Below are 16,622 nucleotides of genomic sequence, written 5' to 3' on the forward strand. Positions count from 1 at the left end.
TTCTTCACAGTGGTGATGTGTACAATATCGGAATTGGGTTTTATGTTTCAAGTGTTAGGCATTCATGCTCTTCATGTTAGTAATAAATTCCCATCTCAAATTAGTGGTTGAGATGATGAAGCTAATGGAGAGTGATGAAGACTTGGTCCATCAACAACAACAAAAAAAGCGTCCTGGTAAACATGATCAGAGTCTTTATTGCAATTTTCAGCAGCATAATTTCAATTAAATATTTTCTGAATATTGTGCCATTCTTCTTAGAAGTGCAAACCGTGCACATCAGTGTTTTAACACATCATATACCTGTGGTTAAATATGTTCTGACAACATAAGTAAAATATTTCTATTTTGGCAGTACAGGAAGAAGGGCCACTTTTTGAGATGTACCGATTTATCTGAAGACAAAACTGAAAGTCTCAGTTTAACCTTGCTCTAAATGTTAAACATAAATAAATAAATAGTCATTTCTTTGCTTGTTTTTTATTTTTTTTGTGGTACATAATAACACCCTATTACAAAATTTCCTATGCTTGTAAATTGTGGCTTGTTTCAATCATTCTAATAGACTGGTGATTATTAAATATTGATGTGAGGTGGAAATTGTGTTTTTCCACAAGCGTGTTCATTTATTTCCTCAACATATCTCTCCAGCTTCTGCACATTAGCAGTTTTGCTGCGACGCGGTGTTGAAACAGTTCTCTGCTTTCACAGTTTAGTAGCATATCATAAATATCTGTGCTGTTTCCATTGTTGTAGGAATAAAAGGCTCGTGCTTCGTTTTTTTTTTTTCGGCCTGACCATAACTGAGAGGGTGGCTTGACATTTTTGCTGCGCACGAGCATGTGAACAAGTGCGGCGTAGGAATGAATGCCTTGTTTTATACGTCTTCTGTGTTTTGTCCATGCTTTGTGGAAGCACTTTCGTTGAGATTGGTTAACATATTGAGGGTACATTGAGTGGTGAACCAGTAAAACACTCACACACACATACATACACGGACATGCATGTGTTCCTGTGCTCTCCAGAGAGAGCGGATCATGGGCTGTTTATCTAAAAGTGAACACAGCGTTTACAGCTTGTTGCTGCTTGGCCCTTGAAGCTGCAGCTTAACTCTTGCTCTCTCTCTGGTGATGAAGCCACAGTTCGGCCCGCCGGCCAAGCGGTTCAACCAAGCCAAAGTAGATTTTACTCCCTGTTTGGCCTGAAGAATCCAAAAAAATTCAGACTAGCAAGGGAAGGATCTGACTCGCTGAGGTTTTATTAATTTACTGAGTTTTACAAAAGTAATCATAAGCCTTGAACTTTTTTATTTTGTCATAGTACGGCCATACACTTTTAGTGCATTCTGTTGGACATTTGTGTGGTACGCCAGGATACAGTGTAATGTATAAATGTGGCGTCCATTAATGAAATCCATTGCAACATATCTAGGAAGGAGCCTACTAGCATGTAATTTTGTGTCATTGTTAATGCAGCTGGCCTAAGAACATTAGTGAACAAACAGAATCATAAAGACCAAGGAACACAGCAGAAAGGTCAGGAAAAAAGCTGAAGAGAATTTCTTCCTGAAAGTTCTCCTAGTTTTATAACCTATTGTTGCAGGTTATTAAACAATATCCTATTTCAAGGAGAACCATTCAATCCGTTTTGTGAAAAGGAAAAGCCATTGCACAGCTGCAAACCAAGACATAGGCATCCACCTACACACAACATCCTGGGCTGGCAGAGCTTTAACTAGTGAAGTAGAGAAGAGGTCCATGGTAACTTTGGTGGAGCTGCAGGTATCCACTGGACATGAGGATGACCGTAATTTCCAGACTAGAAGTCGGTACTTTTTTCTCACACTTTGAACACCACATGGCTTTTTACCAAGGGGTTTTGAAAGGCTAGTCTGCTACTTGATGACAAGTACAATGAATTTGCCTTGAGATGAAAGTGGCATTGAGAACGACAATGAAAGAGAGACTTAGGAAATGTGTGTGAGCCTGTTTAATTCCAACATCGAAGAAGACGACTTAAATAAAAGCTAAAAAATAGCGAGCACTGACTTTTCCATTTTTTTACAACAATCATGTTACAGGCAAGGTTAAGAAAATTATTTACGAAATGCTACCAATATGCATTTCATGTTACTGTACGTACAGCCGATAGATATGTGCTGCCTATAGATAAACGGTTTCTTCTTTTCAAAGTTGGATGCATTAGGTTTAGTATTTGTTTTATGTTCAGTTACACATTGGCTACCTGACAGCTACGGCCAGCACCCTTAGCAAGTCGTGGCAGCGAATCACAGCAGATGTATAAAAAGCTTTAGCATAAATTCAGCTTTTGTTGCTACAGCTTCATTTTTCACGTATTATTTTTTTGTGTATTTCTGTAATATTACTGGATATTTATTAAGAAGGAATATCCTGTGTCTGGACTCCTTGAGCATCGCCTGCTTCTCTTTGATTTTTTTTTCTCCTTTGTATTACAAACCGTACACCTGTTTGCTGGCTTTTGAAAAAGTATTAAAAGCCTAAAACTGAAACAAATCTGAAGCTAATATAAAGTAAAAATTGACAAGGCGCCTATGTGGAGGTTAAAATAAAATATATGTACATAAATGAACAGGATGTGACTTCTTTCAAAGCCCACGTGTTTCCTAAATGTTCCCTTCACTGACATTTACAATAGTAATAATATAAATATAAATTTTTCAAAAAAAGAACAATTTTTAAAATATTATTTAGAGCCACACAAAAAAGGCATAAACACTTGTTGACCCTAATAATTAATATTTTGCCATTATGGAAAAGATGGAGTGCAAAGCTTGGAGTCTCAGTGCGTGTTTTCACCTCCCACCTACTGTGTACCAGCCTCACATGTGGGCGATCACTGCTCACTATGGAGACAATTACCTCAGCTATAAATCATCCTGTTACTGGAAGATGGCTACATTCACATTAAGACGTGCATCATGGAAAAATTGCCGGCAGCTCATTTGCAGATTTCTGTTTTTTTTTACTATGTATAAAAGTGTTCTGAATGATAAATACTTTTCTGACTGTAGGGATTGTGTTGAGGCGTGTTTCTGATCGCTTCCAGTGTTGTTCTGCGACACTGCAGTTTATTTATAAGGTTCCTTCAGAGCCATTTCCCAGTAAAGTAAGTTTTTATGTTTTTTAATCAGCCAGATTATTTACCGTTTTTCTTTACTGTCAGTTGGAACTGCAGAAGATTTTATCTGTAGATTTATTTATTTTTTTTTTTTTTGAAGAAGTGACTGATTTTGATTTTAAAGGAGCTCCAGAATCTTCAAATTTTACACAGGTACGGCTATGTTGTTCTGTAAAGTGCATTTTAAATGTATTAATCCAGAACATCATGAATTATTAAATCAAATATTAAACACTCTTCAGGATCATAGACTTTTCAGTACAGTTGACACAGCAACCTTCTGATTGCTTACAGATCAAACATTGCTTCAATCTATAGCTATTATGGGAAACCGTGTGCGTTTCAGCATAATGACAATTTATAGAAAATTCAAACTACATCAGAGGTTGACAACTACCACAGAAATGTGACACTTTTTAATTTAGTTTAGATTTTCCAACTGTTGCTTTTATTCAGTTTTTTTGTGTTTTTAAAGCAGACTAAAGACACATCTATTCATCTGTATGGCTTTTAAATGAAGTAGTTTCTAGTTATTAACAATTATGGCAAAGATGTCATCAGTTTAACTGCACTATTTGTCTTTATTTTAGATTTAAATGTTTGCTCCAGTCCTCCACTTAAAGTTGAAATAATTTTAGTTTTATGCACATTCCTTACTTTGTCACAGTTACATTTTTATTGTGATATGTTAGAGAAAGACTAAAGTTTAAAGAAAAATATGTGTTAGCTTTCAAGAATAAATGACTGTCACTTTAATTTAATGAGAAGTGGCAAAAAATATTTCACAGGAAAAAATATTTTATCCCATCTTTATCTACAACAAGGTACTGAGCAATCAATCAATTTTAAAATTCATTTATTGGGGGGCCGTTCATCTTTGATAGAGGTTTCTGTGTTTTTGCATTTATAATTTTGTCATATTATTCTTATATAATTTGTTTTCATTAATACCTTTTAAAAGATTTACAGCTTCTTCAGTAAACTGCACTATCACCTCTTTTCAGTTCCTCCTTCTTTGAAACTGATTTATTTTTCAAGTTTTCTCAAATTAGTTTTTTTTTTTTTTTCAACGACTGTGAAGCTCTGCGTGCTTCGGATGGATGAAGATGGATGAATGGTTGGATGATTCAGATAATCTAAAGTTCCCCCATATACCTGAAGGAACTAGATCAAAGTGTCCTTGGGCCAATTGATCTCAGGAAGTAAACAACGCAGTGTGCTTTATGTGTTGCACTACTATGTGCAGCATTGAAACTCTAGGTTTAAACGGTAAGTGACAATGACATGGTGGCTTTTGGTCTGAAACTACAGTCTCTGCACAAGGTGAAAGATAAAACTGCGGTTGCAAATATAAATAGAAGTGACAAACAAAGCTACATCTTATGACCAGGTGTAAAGGGCTACAGCATGCACTTGCAATAGTGTGTTGAAACAACTTTTGTGGGAACTAATGAATCATATTGTCAACTTCCGCTTGTGAGTTTTTCCCAATGACAAATGTTTTCTTAAGTTAGATAAATGATGACTTGTGTGGAGCTACAAGAAGCAGAAATCCCTGCTGTTGAATCTTAACAGTAACTACTCATATTAACTAATTTATAGACCTTTTGGAGGTCACCACATGTTTTTAAGTAATTTGTCTCAGCATAAGCAGTGTGTTTCCTTCTTTTTCCTAAATATCACAAAATGTGTCCCTCAAGACTCTGTTCTAGTGCCTGTGCTTTTTACAATTTATGTTAATACTATGACTCAAGATTTTACTGATGCATCTCTACATCTCTACGCTTAGAACAAAGGTGTTGATTGTCAATCAGACACTGTTGCCCTGATGTGGTGTTTAAATAATTCCATCTTGTTAGTTCCACTGAATCACTGAACAAAACAAAGACATTTTATTTTAAAACCAAAAGAAAATACATTCACTTCTGCCTAAGATTGTGCCAAGCTAATTAAGTTTGCATCGTGTTATATTTATTTTGTATATTTAATATAAAAACATATTTAAATATTTTAAGTAATGTCTTGAATTTCTTTAAAAAAAACTATAAAGTTTGTTCTAATTTAACAATAAGTTGATTTGAAATGGGATTTCAAATCAAGATTATCCATAATATTTCACCAGGGATTATAAGTTATGCCTTGCTAGTATTGGGTCCAGCCTTCTTTTGCTTTGTGCTTTGTCTTAGAAGATTTTGGTCCAAACTGACATGATGGCATCATGCTGGAATTTTATTTAGCCTGCACCTCAATATCGCAAACCTCTCTTATCACCACATCCCAAAGGTTGTTCTATTGGAATGATATTTAGCATGAAGGCCTCAAGTGAAGCTAGAGAACCAAAAGTGTACAATGAAAATCCCTCACATCATTTCTTAACCATATCTAAATATTCTGACTTGATTACAAGTCAGAATGGATCCACTCTTTTATGCTATTTCTCCCCGATTCTGATCCAACCATCTTACTATTGCCGCTGAAATAGAGGCTTCTTACACTAGACAATGTTTTGTCAGTCCAAATCTGGTGAGCTCGTTGGACTTGTGGCTTCTATGGAGTGCCTCTCAGCATGCCAATGAATGGTTCATTAAGACATGGTGCTCAACATACCTTAGATGTAACAAGTGGTTATTTGAGCTTCTGTTGCCTTTCTAACAACATTGTTATCCTCAAAGCTGCTAATCACCAGATGTTTTCTCTTTTTGGGGGGGACAACTCTCAGCAAACCTGAGAGATGAGGTCAACGAGTGAAAATCTCAGGAGATCAACATTTTCTGAAGCAGATCAGCGGAAATACCAATGTGGATAGATGCAGCATTAAGATGCTAAAAGTATTTTACAATACCACCTTTTAATTTCAGGAATTATTAACTTAATGCTTCAACTCGGCCATTTTCAGGATTTAGTTTCTATAATCTGAATCTGCTCCCAACATGTTTATTTATTTATTTATTTTTCTATATTTAGCTTAGTATGCATTTTTTGTTTTCTTATTCAGAGTAAGTCTGGTAACTTATTTTGATGATCTCTGTTTTTCTGTGTCTTCCAGGATTCTCTGCTTCCCCAGAGTCTTCCTCTACTCTGCTGCCACTGAAGCCATGGACTAGATCAGCGTTTGATCCTGGCGGTCCTGTGGTCATCAGATGGCTTCTCACCAACTGTCAGCAAAGACTCTGGATGTAAGTTTAGAGGCGAACTAAGACAAGAGGGCTCTTATTCGCTTCGTTCACTTTCGCATTCAGCTGTTGTGTGACTCACGTTAAATCGACATCCTGTTATTGTTTTTTTCTTCATTATGAAATTATGCATATGCATATGCATTTACTTTTAACTGCTTTTGAGTTTTGAGTTTCAGTTCTGAGAGTTTGTGTTTGTTCCAGGCATTTCTTCCTTCAAACTGATTTCCATAGTTTCCACTGCCTCGGCTTTCGCATTTATTTTATATGGGCTGGATGTAATATACCAGCACAGAAAAGTGATTGTTTCCATCAGGGTTCATGGTTGTCTACTGAGTGTCTCTCTAGTCCACAAAGTGGTATTCCACTGGATTTAAGCATAGATATGTTCATACACACAAATGTAATACAATTTATCATGAAAATGTTAAAAGAAATGCATAAGATAAAATTAAATAAAAGTAGTTGTATTAAAATACTTTTTGCTGTTTACCCCAAAACCTAAATAACAAATTGTTCACTTTTGAATTTATCCTAGTATTTTATCGTTGAAACCGAGCAGACTGTAACAATATAGTTACTCGATATTGTGTCATTTTCACATCATCATGCATGCATAATCATTCACTAACACCAGCAGCTGTTAAATCCAGTACTTCCTGTCTGTAAGGCTGTGATGTGGAAATAGTTTAATTATCTTGTTCTGTTTTCTCTTAAGAGTGGAGCTTTTAGTTGAATTCTGTCAGTTTTTGTTTTTGTTGCTGCTGTAATGCCACTCCATATTTGTAAGTCTGATTCATGATAGCTGACAAACTTGCTAAAATGTCACTTTGATTAAGAGGAAGCTGGACAGCACATTTCTGTGGCCCACATTGTTTTACGTCAGGTGTGAGACCACGCTTTTCGGTGTTTCTGAGTCATAATTAACTCCCACATGGAAAAGCAATTTGAACATCGCTGCTTATAGGTTGGGGGAAAGTGAGGTCATGGTTTATAATAATCCACTATTTTAGTTTCTGCTCCGCACTACAAGGAACGAGGTGTTTAGTGCTACAAAGCAATATTCTCTCTTAAAGGTTAGCTTACCGTTCACCCATTAGGTTTTTTTATGCAGTAGTGAAATATTTTAGTCCCCCAAAGAAAGAAAACACCTCCTGAGTTGTGCTTAGGTCTGATGGAGGTTCCTGTTGACATGGTTTTCTCTTTAAGGACACTGACGAAATTGACATTTTAAATGTCGGTTTTCATAATTATATTGTTTTACAGCAAAGACCTTCGACATTTAACTGATTACAGTCAAATCTCAGACATATTATATGAATAACAGTTTGTTAATAAACATTGCCTTCCAAAAAGATTATTATGGCGGGATAACACAAAAAACATTTGAAAAAAAAAAAAAAAAAAAAAAAAGAGAGAAGTATTGTATTAGTATTACTCAGATTTATCTTATCATGATCTGTTTAATTATGGTCAAACGGATCAACATACATTTTCTTCACATTATGTTTTTTTTCTTTTCCTGATCTAAACTCATAATTGTCCAGTTTTTTTGTTTTTTTGTTTGTTTGTTTTTGTTGTGTTTCTGTTGTTCACCATCCTGCTGACATGGTTGTGCACTAATAACCCCTCAGCCTTCAGGCTGCCGGTCTGCACACAAAGGCCTGGTGTCACAGTCTCATGCCTGTGGGTGTTTGTTTTTTTTTCTGCTGGTGCTCTGAGATCAGTTCCTTTGTCACCCACCCAGCCTCTGCTGGAATGAAAGTTATGCATGAGCTCAGTTATTCCCCAAACCGCGGGAGTGAATGCATCTGCATGTTAACTGTTATTTATGACCCAATAGTGTCTCGCTTGTTGATCATTAGATTCACAGTGCTGTTTAGTTTCAAATATGCTCTCCAGCTAGAAACTAAATAGCACCGCGCTTAATCATCCAGTTACAGAAACGGGCACCAGGCGTCCTGACTTTCGGTCAAAATAAAGTTTTGTTTCTGACTCACACCTAAAGATTTCCTGCTAATACTTTGTTCTAGGCTACATATCTCTAGAGTTCCTACAGAATCTTGAAAAATGTGGAAAAAATATGGAATTTGATTGGGACATTTTCCTTGTTCCATGCAAAATTATAAAATGAGTTTGGAAAAACACTTCTGATCTGAATCTACGGGATAAAAATCAGTACTTTCGTAGATCTTGGTTTCCAACATAATAATTTAAATTTTTATCTAACACAGTGATGCTTAAAAAAATGTATGAAAAAGTAAGCACTGCTCAACTTGATAACCGATACGCCTCTTTGTGGCAAAGTCCTGCTTTGTCCCACTAGACAGCTCAATCTTAGATGCTGTTTTAGAAATATTTCATAAAATTAAAGTTTTGTCTGATTAGTCCAAAATCTATTGCCTTTTTTGTCCAGTCTCTTTCCTATTGTTGAATCATGACCACTGACCCTGACAGGGGCTAGTCTACCTTAAATGCAGTTCTTTAGATGTTGTTCTGGCCTTCTGGGTTCTTTTGTGGGATCTGGCTATGTCTTCGATGTGCTTTTGGAGTAATTTTGGGAGCTCCAGCACCGTTCTGTGTTTTCTGTGGATAGCTACTTTCAACATGGTTCAGTGAGAGTGACTTTCTAAACTTTTGCAGTCTGATTGATTACAATAACTTGGTTTCTCATCTGTTCTTGAATTTCTTTATATTCAGGTGTGATGTGCCACCTTTGCTGATCTTTTACCTGCCTGTGCCTTGTCAGATATGTCATATTTAAGTGATTTCTTTCATTATAAAACCCCACAAGTCAAATGTTGGGCCCACAAATGTTTGTAATGTCAGGAGAAAAACAAAGAAAGAACCTAGAAACTATTGTCATAAAATACTGGGATTTTGAAAATGGATATACGGTACAAACCCTGTGTTGTGATTACGGACAGAGGAGGAAAGCCTTTGGAAGTGGGCAGGTGTGTCCCGGAAACATAAGCACTGGCTGTTGCTGATATCTCTGATGCTGGGTATTATGTTATGACTCCTGGCAGGAGCACTCCATGAAGCATTACGCCTCGGTACAAACGGGCCCGAGCCAGGACTGAAATAAGAGACCAGGCAATCTCGCTCGTATTTTCTCACAGGGACTCGCCAGGGATGAGATCTTTGAGGTGTGGCTAAACAGTTTACTGTAAAGTGGCGTCCTCGTCGCTTCTAATGTTTCCTTCTCTGCTTTGTTTGCTCCCAGATGAGAACGTGAAGGCTGGCGTCCACCAAGGCCACCGCTGCACCGTGGGCAGCACACACACATGATCACATGACTCTGGACATGGACGCGGTCCTGTCAGACTTTGTTCGGTCCACGGGGGCAGAACCGGGTCTGGCAAGAGACCTGCTGGAAGGTAAGATTTTCTGTTCGAAGGGGCGTGGAGGTGGGGGCAAATGAGACGGGAATGAGAAGGAAGGAAGATGACAAAATCAAAGGAACCTGAAACAGGAGGCATGTTTGCTGATTTAGAGGCAGGACTGACGGGGCTTACGAGTGCAACTCCCCAAGAGAAGCTTTGTGTCCATTCGCTGGCACTCACTGAGCAGCAGAGGGCTGCAGGCGCATGTGTGGTTCTGATAAAAGAAACAACAGAGAGGTGGATGAATGTCAGCCGGGTTAGGTTCAATATTAAACTTTTACATTTAAATTCACATTGAGAAAAATGTACATACATCCGGGATAATACATCTTCATCTGTGTTCACAAAATGTGTCCCTGTTTTTCCAGCCTCTTGCATCTCTCTCTCTCTGTCTCTCTCTTTCTCTTTCTCTGTCTCTCTCTCTCTCTGTCTCTCTCTCTCTCTGTCTCTCTCTCTCTCTCTCTCTCTCTCTCTCTGTCTCTCTCTGTCTCTCTCTTTCTCTGTCTCTCTCTCTCTCTCTCTCTCTGTCTCTCTCTTTCTCTTTCTCTGTCTCTCTCTCTCTCTCTCTCTCTCTCTCTCTTTCTCTTTCTCTGTCTCTCTCTCTCCTTGCTTTGCCCCAAAACCTGCTCTGGTGCGAAGCCTCAACGGGATATGTGTGACACGAGCAGACATCAAACAAGACAGTGCACTCAGACGACGCGGACTCAAGCCCCGATTGTCTCGCCTTGGTTTATTTTTTGCCCCCTGACATTAGCTTAGCCTTTAGGATGTGCATTGACACAGACCTGCGTTGATAGACCAGCTGCTCTGTTGCACTCCGGTCCCAGCCAGGAGGAAGACGAGGCAGTTGTGCTACATGTGCTGCTCTCTACAGGCTGTTTTGGGTATTGAACTGCCTTTTAATTGGCTCTGACTTTCATTTTTCTTGTCGCATTTTAGAGACTGTTGTACGAGGAATACTTTTTTTGTTTTACCTCAGTTTGCTAACTATTTACAAGTAAAGCACTAAAAGGAGCTCTATTGTTTCAGACCATAATCATATATTTTATAGCTTACCATACGTATTTTATTTTTTCTGTATTGTTTTTTCCAATATTTGTAGTAGTAAAAGAAACAATTAAATGAAATGCATAGCATTATTCTAGCCACATTAATCAATATATGTTAGTATTACATTACGTGATTATCATGTTAGACATTTTTTTTTAAATGTATAGACAACATTTAACTAAGTAGTTTTTAAGTGCTTATTTTCTAGAATGGTGAAGTTTTTTTTTTTTTTTTGTTTGTTTTTCTTTACCAGTTTGCTTTTTCTAGAGAACAAGGAGTCAAACAGATTGCTATTATTTGCTCCGGTTGCCAGTCTGCAATCTGCTTCCTAACAGACTTGCTGCTTGTCAGCTGCAGATTTAATGCTGTTGTTTCCTTTAATTAGAACAATAGGAGGTGCATTGGAGTCTCCCCACCGTTTCCGCTTGTGCTTTTTTGGAAATTCTTTCCAAATATCTGAACTTGTCTTGGTCTGGGAAAATTGTGAAGGTTTTTCTTTCAGCTACCTGACGGCAGTGTGTAGCAACAGACGGGGAAGGAGCACACCTGTGCTTTATACCGGCATTCTGTAAGACAGATTTTAAAATGAATGAAGGAACCGCAGAATTTTGAAGCTGTACATTTTTAAACTCTTGGTATAATCGATCCATGCTTTGCCTCTTGTATCAGAATCTGGACTTATGCATCTGAAGTGTCTCTAATGGATATTGATTATGTATTTTCATGCTTCAGAAGAGTGTGTCTGTGCTAAGTATCAATCAGGATCCTGAAAGAAAGCTTTTCACTTAAGCGTTTAAAGACGATGCATTAAGGTGCCGAATGTTGCTGAGAGGCTGAACTGTCGGCTGTAGGCCTGTTTCTCTGAAGCTCATGCTGCTGAAATCCATTCCGTGAAATGCGTTTTGCATTGACGAATGCAAAAGCAGCTGCTTAAGCGGGACATGCTTTCATATTCATGTTCAGACTCACAGACAGACATCCTGTCTGGAAGGCCGAGATCTTCCTCCTCGGCGTCTCTCCATCACGCCGAGGTCATTAGTAAATCGACTTTCACAAACACACTCAGGTTACAGTGAATGTAGACGTAGGCATTTGTGTGGTTTTCTTTTTGTTATTATTATTTTTTTGGATGATTCCTGTTGGGGGTTTTAACAATGATTAGTTTAACCCAACAATTCCTGTGGCGGTGGTAGAAGTCAGACAGTGGTGTATGAAAAACCGACTTGCTTGTCTTAAACCTTGAGGGAATTTCTGTTAAAGAGACAGAACTCGGAGGAGACAGCCAGGGGTGTCTCTTTGTGCATGTCAGGATATTGCTGTCACCATATTGAAGGTCCTGTCTCCCTCTCCAACTTTATTTTCGTGCCAACACCCAGCCTCTCTATGATTCAGCATGTTTTCCTCTGATAAAAGCACTGCAACATCTTCTCTTGTGGAGAAGCTATAAATCTGTGAAGCTATGTGGACCGATGTGTTTTTTTAAAATTATTATTATGTTAGAGATGCTATGTTCTTCAATTATTTAAAAGTCAAAAGTGGAAAAAAAAGCATACCAAGTTGTTTAAATGTTTCAGTGAAATAGAGTTATCTAATTCATCTCCAACTGTAAGCTGTTTACTGTAAACTTTTAGTGTGTGTGCGGTGTCGTCTTGCACACTATGACATCTGCTTACATGCATGGGACTGTAATGAAATCGAAGCAGAAAACTTAATGGAGGTTTATTTTTTTCCTGAAAAAAATAAACTCTGACTTCCATTTTTTTTTTTCCTTCAGGTAAAAACTGGGACCTCAGTGCTGCTCTGAACGACTACGAGGAGCTCAGGCAGGTCCACACTGCCAACCTGCCGCAGGTCTTCAACGAGGGCCGCTACTACAAACAGCCAGAGACACGTGAAACACCCAGCCATGTCAGCAAGATCGACAGGCCGTGTGCACAGAAGCAGGAGGACAATGCACAAGGTAGTAAAGCCAGTTCAGCATCAGCAGTGGCGGCGTTTTTTTTTTTGTTTGTTTGTTTTTGTTCCCATGAACCTCGTCTTACGTCTTATCTGCACCACCTTGCTTGTGTTCGCCTCTAGAGAAGCGTCTGTCCCGTGGAATCTCCCACGCCAGCTCTGCTATCGTCTCCTTGGCACGGCTGCAGGTGGCGAACGAGTGCACCAGCGAGCAGTTCCCTCTTGAGATGCCCATTTACACATTCCAGCTACCCGATCTCAGCGTCTACAGCGAGGACTTTAGGAGTTTCATAGAGAGGGATCTAATAGAGCAGTCCACCATGATGGCTCTGGAACAGGCGGGTGAGTCCGATGAGGATATAGCACAGAACATTTTGTCATGTTAAAACCACAAACCTCGGTGTATTTTTGCTAGAATTGTATGTGATTGACCAACACAAAGTTGTGCATCATTGTGATGTTGAAAGAAATTCAATTTTACGTTTACAACCCAGTGCCACTGCTTACCTTCAGAAGTGAGCAAACAGGCATCAAAGACCCCAGCAGACAGGTGAAGGAAAAAAGGGGTGAATAAGTTTAAATCAGGGTTTGTTCGCAAAACTTTACCCCAAATGTTCAATCAGTCATTTAAATATTGAAAGACTGTGGCAATTGCAAATCTACACAGCGTTAATCAGAGAAGCTGCTAAGCGGCCCACATTGACCTGCAGCATTATGGGTGGAAGAATCTCTGCGCAGCTGCTTGTAAATGGCTATAAATACATGACAACCTCAAAGAAAGTCTGTTAGATTCTAGAGATGATTTGAAACTAGGGCAGAGGTTCACTTTCTAGCAGTGGTTAGTTCAACACATACTCCTGTGCTACAATGGTCCAGTCAAAGTTCAGGCCTTGATAGAATTGTGTCTCTGTTCCGACATTTAAAAAAATAGATCTCCACAAGACATTGACTGAAATTGAGCTATTTTGCAAAAAAAAAAAAAAAAAGGGATTAATTTTAGTCTTTTTGATTCTTCACTTGTTTAAAGTAAACTGAAGCCAAACAGAGTAGTTGCAATAAAAAATTCCATTAAGTCTGAAATACAGACAGATGCACAAGATGAGACTGACCCAGTGAGACAGAACAGATCAGAGCAGCAGCATCAGGGAGGGAGGATGACAACAGCTAATTCGAAGCCTCCCGCATCCCAGAGGGTTCATATCCCATCTGACACTTTCAACTGAAGGAGAGAAACCTGCTCAAAAGTTTTAATCTTGCAGAGAACCCCTCTCACTCTGATGTTATAATAAACAAGCAGAAAATGTGAATATTTTACCAATAAGGCATAAAGAAAGCATCTTAAAACGGCATGTCAAATCCTTTTTGCTTGCTGAAAAATAATAGGAAATAATTTTTCAGTCAGTAAAATTGTTTTTGTTTTGTTGTTGTTTTTTCTTTTTGCAAATTATGCAAAAGTTACTGTAAAATGCACCGATATGCATCTTTCTGTATTTCCTAGCAGGTAGAATTGCCCATATGCACTGCATGCAGAGCACGCCATGAGGCCAGCATCATAAAACAACAGGAGGTTACAGTAGCTCAGAAATAAAGAACTGCAAGTTGCAGAAATAAAAAAAGGAAAGTCTGCAGTTTAATTGTGACTACAGTGAAGGCTAAATCATTCAGAGGCTCCTCTGTGTTTACTGTTGTTAAATAAATGATAGAGCCAGATCGGCCAGGCTCAGAGCAGTGCGGTCCGCCTGCAGTCAGTCTATGTGTCGTGCTCAGGGCTCTTCTTCATTCTCACTTCTTTCTTTTTTTTTTTTTTTTTTTTTTTAGAAAAGGTAGAGAAGTGGTTTCAAAGTAGCTTCTGGGGGACTGCAGTGGTTGTATGAAAAAAAAAAGTGAATCATATACAGGCTAAAAAGGAACGTAACCAACTGATGCATGTGCAGAGTGCAATGTGTGAAACAACGTTCTATTTTTTTTTTTTTCTCTATTTCACAATTGGACAATTGGTATTAAGATGCATGTACTCAACTAAGTGAAATTTAATAATTTGAAGATTTCCAGAGTTCAGATTCTTTATTCTAAACTACACTCTCTCTCCTAAACCACCTAGAACGTCAGTTTTGCAATCTTCAACCTGTAGGAAGAACATTGTAACATCGATCTGCAATCAAGGATCCTCATATATACATAACAGAACAACTGATTGTGAAGTAGAGTCGTCGTGGTTCCGCAAAGCTCAGTGGCGCTCTGCGTTGAATACCGACACTCATGATACTGCGACCTGCAGTGTGTATTTTTACACTTGTGTAGCTTGTGTGCTGGCTGCAGTGCTTGTCATCAAAGGCGACTTTCTGAGTGTTCTTGTGTTTTCAGGACGTCTGAACTGGTGGTCCACCATGTGCACCAGTTGTAAGAAGCTTCTTCCTCTGGCCACCACAGGGGATGGTAACTGCCTCCTCCATGCTGCCTCTTTGGGTGAGTGACCCCTAAAAACCTAAATGTCTGCTGTGCAATTTGGTGCAAAAATAGTTGGGTTTTTTTAGTTCTTTTTTTTTTTTTTTACTTAGACCTATTCTGCCCTGATCCTTCTGGTTTATACTGATCTCCAGTTAGGTTTCCTTTCTATTATAAAGTGCAAACCTTGGCATTTATGTAAAATGCATTAACCTCTATAGCATGTTAACTGGGTAAATTCCAGCTTTACACATGGAATACTTGTTGTTGTTTGCAAGCGCGACTTTTTAACACATTTCTGCAGCTTCAGTGAGGTGATGGAGGCTCAAAACTTTTAACCTATAATTTCACTTTATTGCTTATATAAAATCACTAAAAATTCATGTGAGATTTTGGTGAGACGTATTATTCACCTTGAAATTAAACAAAAATAGATGTCACAAGTTGTATTAATCTGCTTACATTCCACAGATGTTAATTTTTGCAGTTCAGACTCCTTAAACGTTGAGTGTTATTCTAAAACCATAGGTATGTACTTAAATGAATATTTTTTTTACTAATGCTAACCGATTTTGTATTTGAATGTAAGCATAGTGAGATGCACAGTGGGACACTCAACAAGAGCAACAAGGTCTGAATTTTGCGTTTTGAAACTATAGTACTTGCTGCATCATATGTGTAACTTAAAGTTAACCAAAAGTAAAGAAGCGTTTAACTGGGAAATTACTGAAGCAAAAATGTTGTGAATATTCAACCACAAATTAAATCTCTGCCACCAGAAGGCTGGCCTAGTTCCTGGATTGGAAACATCTAGTGTTGTGTCACAGCTAATGACTCCAAAATCTTGCTGAAGAAGGACAAGTCAAAGCTAAAAGGACAGGAACAAGAGGAAAGAATAGCTCACCTGTACTTTGTGTTCTAGAGACATGGCATGTTCACCCTCCCCAGATTCTTTCCTCCCCAGTGCGAGGGCTCTGAGGGCAGCCGAGGTCTAGAGGCACCGGAGTTATTGTAATCTGTCCTGACAAGCACTGTCTGAGGAGGGCTTTTTTTTTTTTAGTTAAGGAGCTGTGGTCATCTAAGAATGACAACATACGGACAGCCAGTGATCAGTGCATTCTTTTCTCAGTCGGAGTCGGTCCTACCGTTGTGTTTTTGTCTTCCAGGGATGTGGGGCTTTCATGACAGAGACCTGATGCTGAGGAAATCTTTGTACACCATGATGAAAAGTGGAGCAGAGAGAGACGCTCTGAAGAGGAGGTGGAGGTGGCAGCAAACCCAGCAGAACAAGGAGGTTCGCCGAGCGCCCGTCCATGCAAATCAGACACAATGCCACCTCTCCAAATGATACTTTTTAATAAGAGTGGAGCAATAGGTCATTTCCTGAAGACCTCTGGTTAAAGTAATGCTGATTTTTGCTTCCTAACTGAGCCGCACTCAAAATCTGGAAACA

The 16,622-nt window shown here is 38.6% G+C and overlaps 1 protein-coding gene and 1 long non-coding RNA gene across 4 annotated transcripts in view; one reads left to right on the forward strand and one right to left on the reverse strand.

The window, feature by feature from the left end:
* Positions 1-16,622, forward strand: part of otud7a (OTU deubiquitinase 7A) — a 43,491-nt gene that overhangs the window by 12,566 nt on the left and 14,303 nt on the right. The window contains exons 2-7 of the mRNA XM_007556773.2: positions 6,206-6,335; positions 9,559-9,712; positions 12,543-12,728; positions 12,848-13,066; positions 15,089-15,190; positions 16,336-16,463. Coding sequence (XP_007556835.1) covers positions 9,628-9,712; positions 12,543-12,728; positions 12,848-13,066; positions 15,089-15,190; positions 16,336-16,463 — 720 coding nt within the window. The 5' untranslated portion in view covers positions 6,206-6,335; positions 9,559-9,627. The remainder of the gene's footprint in view (positions 1-6,205; positions 6,336-9,558; positions 9,713-12,542; positions 12,729-12,847; positions 13,067-15,088; positions 15,191-16,335; positions 16,464-16,622) is intronic.
* LOC107836753 (uncharacterized) lies at positions 9,725-16,404 on the reverse strand. 3 transcript variants are annotated; one of them, XR_001662704.1, is made up of 3 exons: positions 16,315-16,404; positions 16,074-16,204; positions 9,725-9,932 (listed from the first exon to the last, which is right to left on the reverse strand). It is a non-coding gene; the product is annotated as an uncharacterized LOC107836753 (long non-coding RNA). The 3 variants fall into 3 exon arrangements; XR_001662703.1 differs by lacking the exon at positions 9,725-9,932 and adding an exon at positions 15,122-15,209; XR_001662705.1 differs by lacking the exon at positions 9,725-9,932 and adding an exon at positions 15,129-15,220.

Source organism: Poecilia formosa, unplaced genomic scaffold (genome assembly GCF_000485575.1).
Source record: "Poecilia formosa unplaced genomic scaffold, Poecilia_formosa-5.1.2 Scaffold81, whole genome shotgun sequence".
In the NCBI taxonomy this organism is placed as follows: domain Eukaryota; kingdom Metazoa; phylum Chordata; class Actinopteri; order Cyprinodontiformes; family Poeciliidae; genus Poecilia; species Poecilia formosa.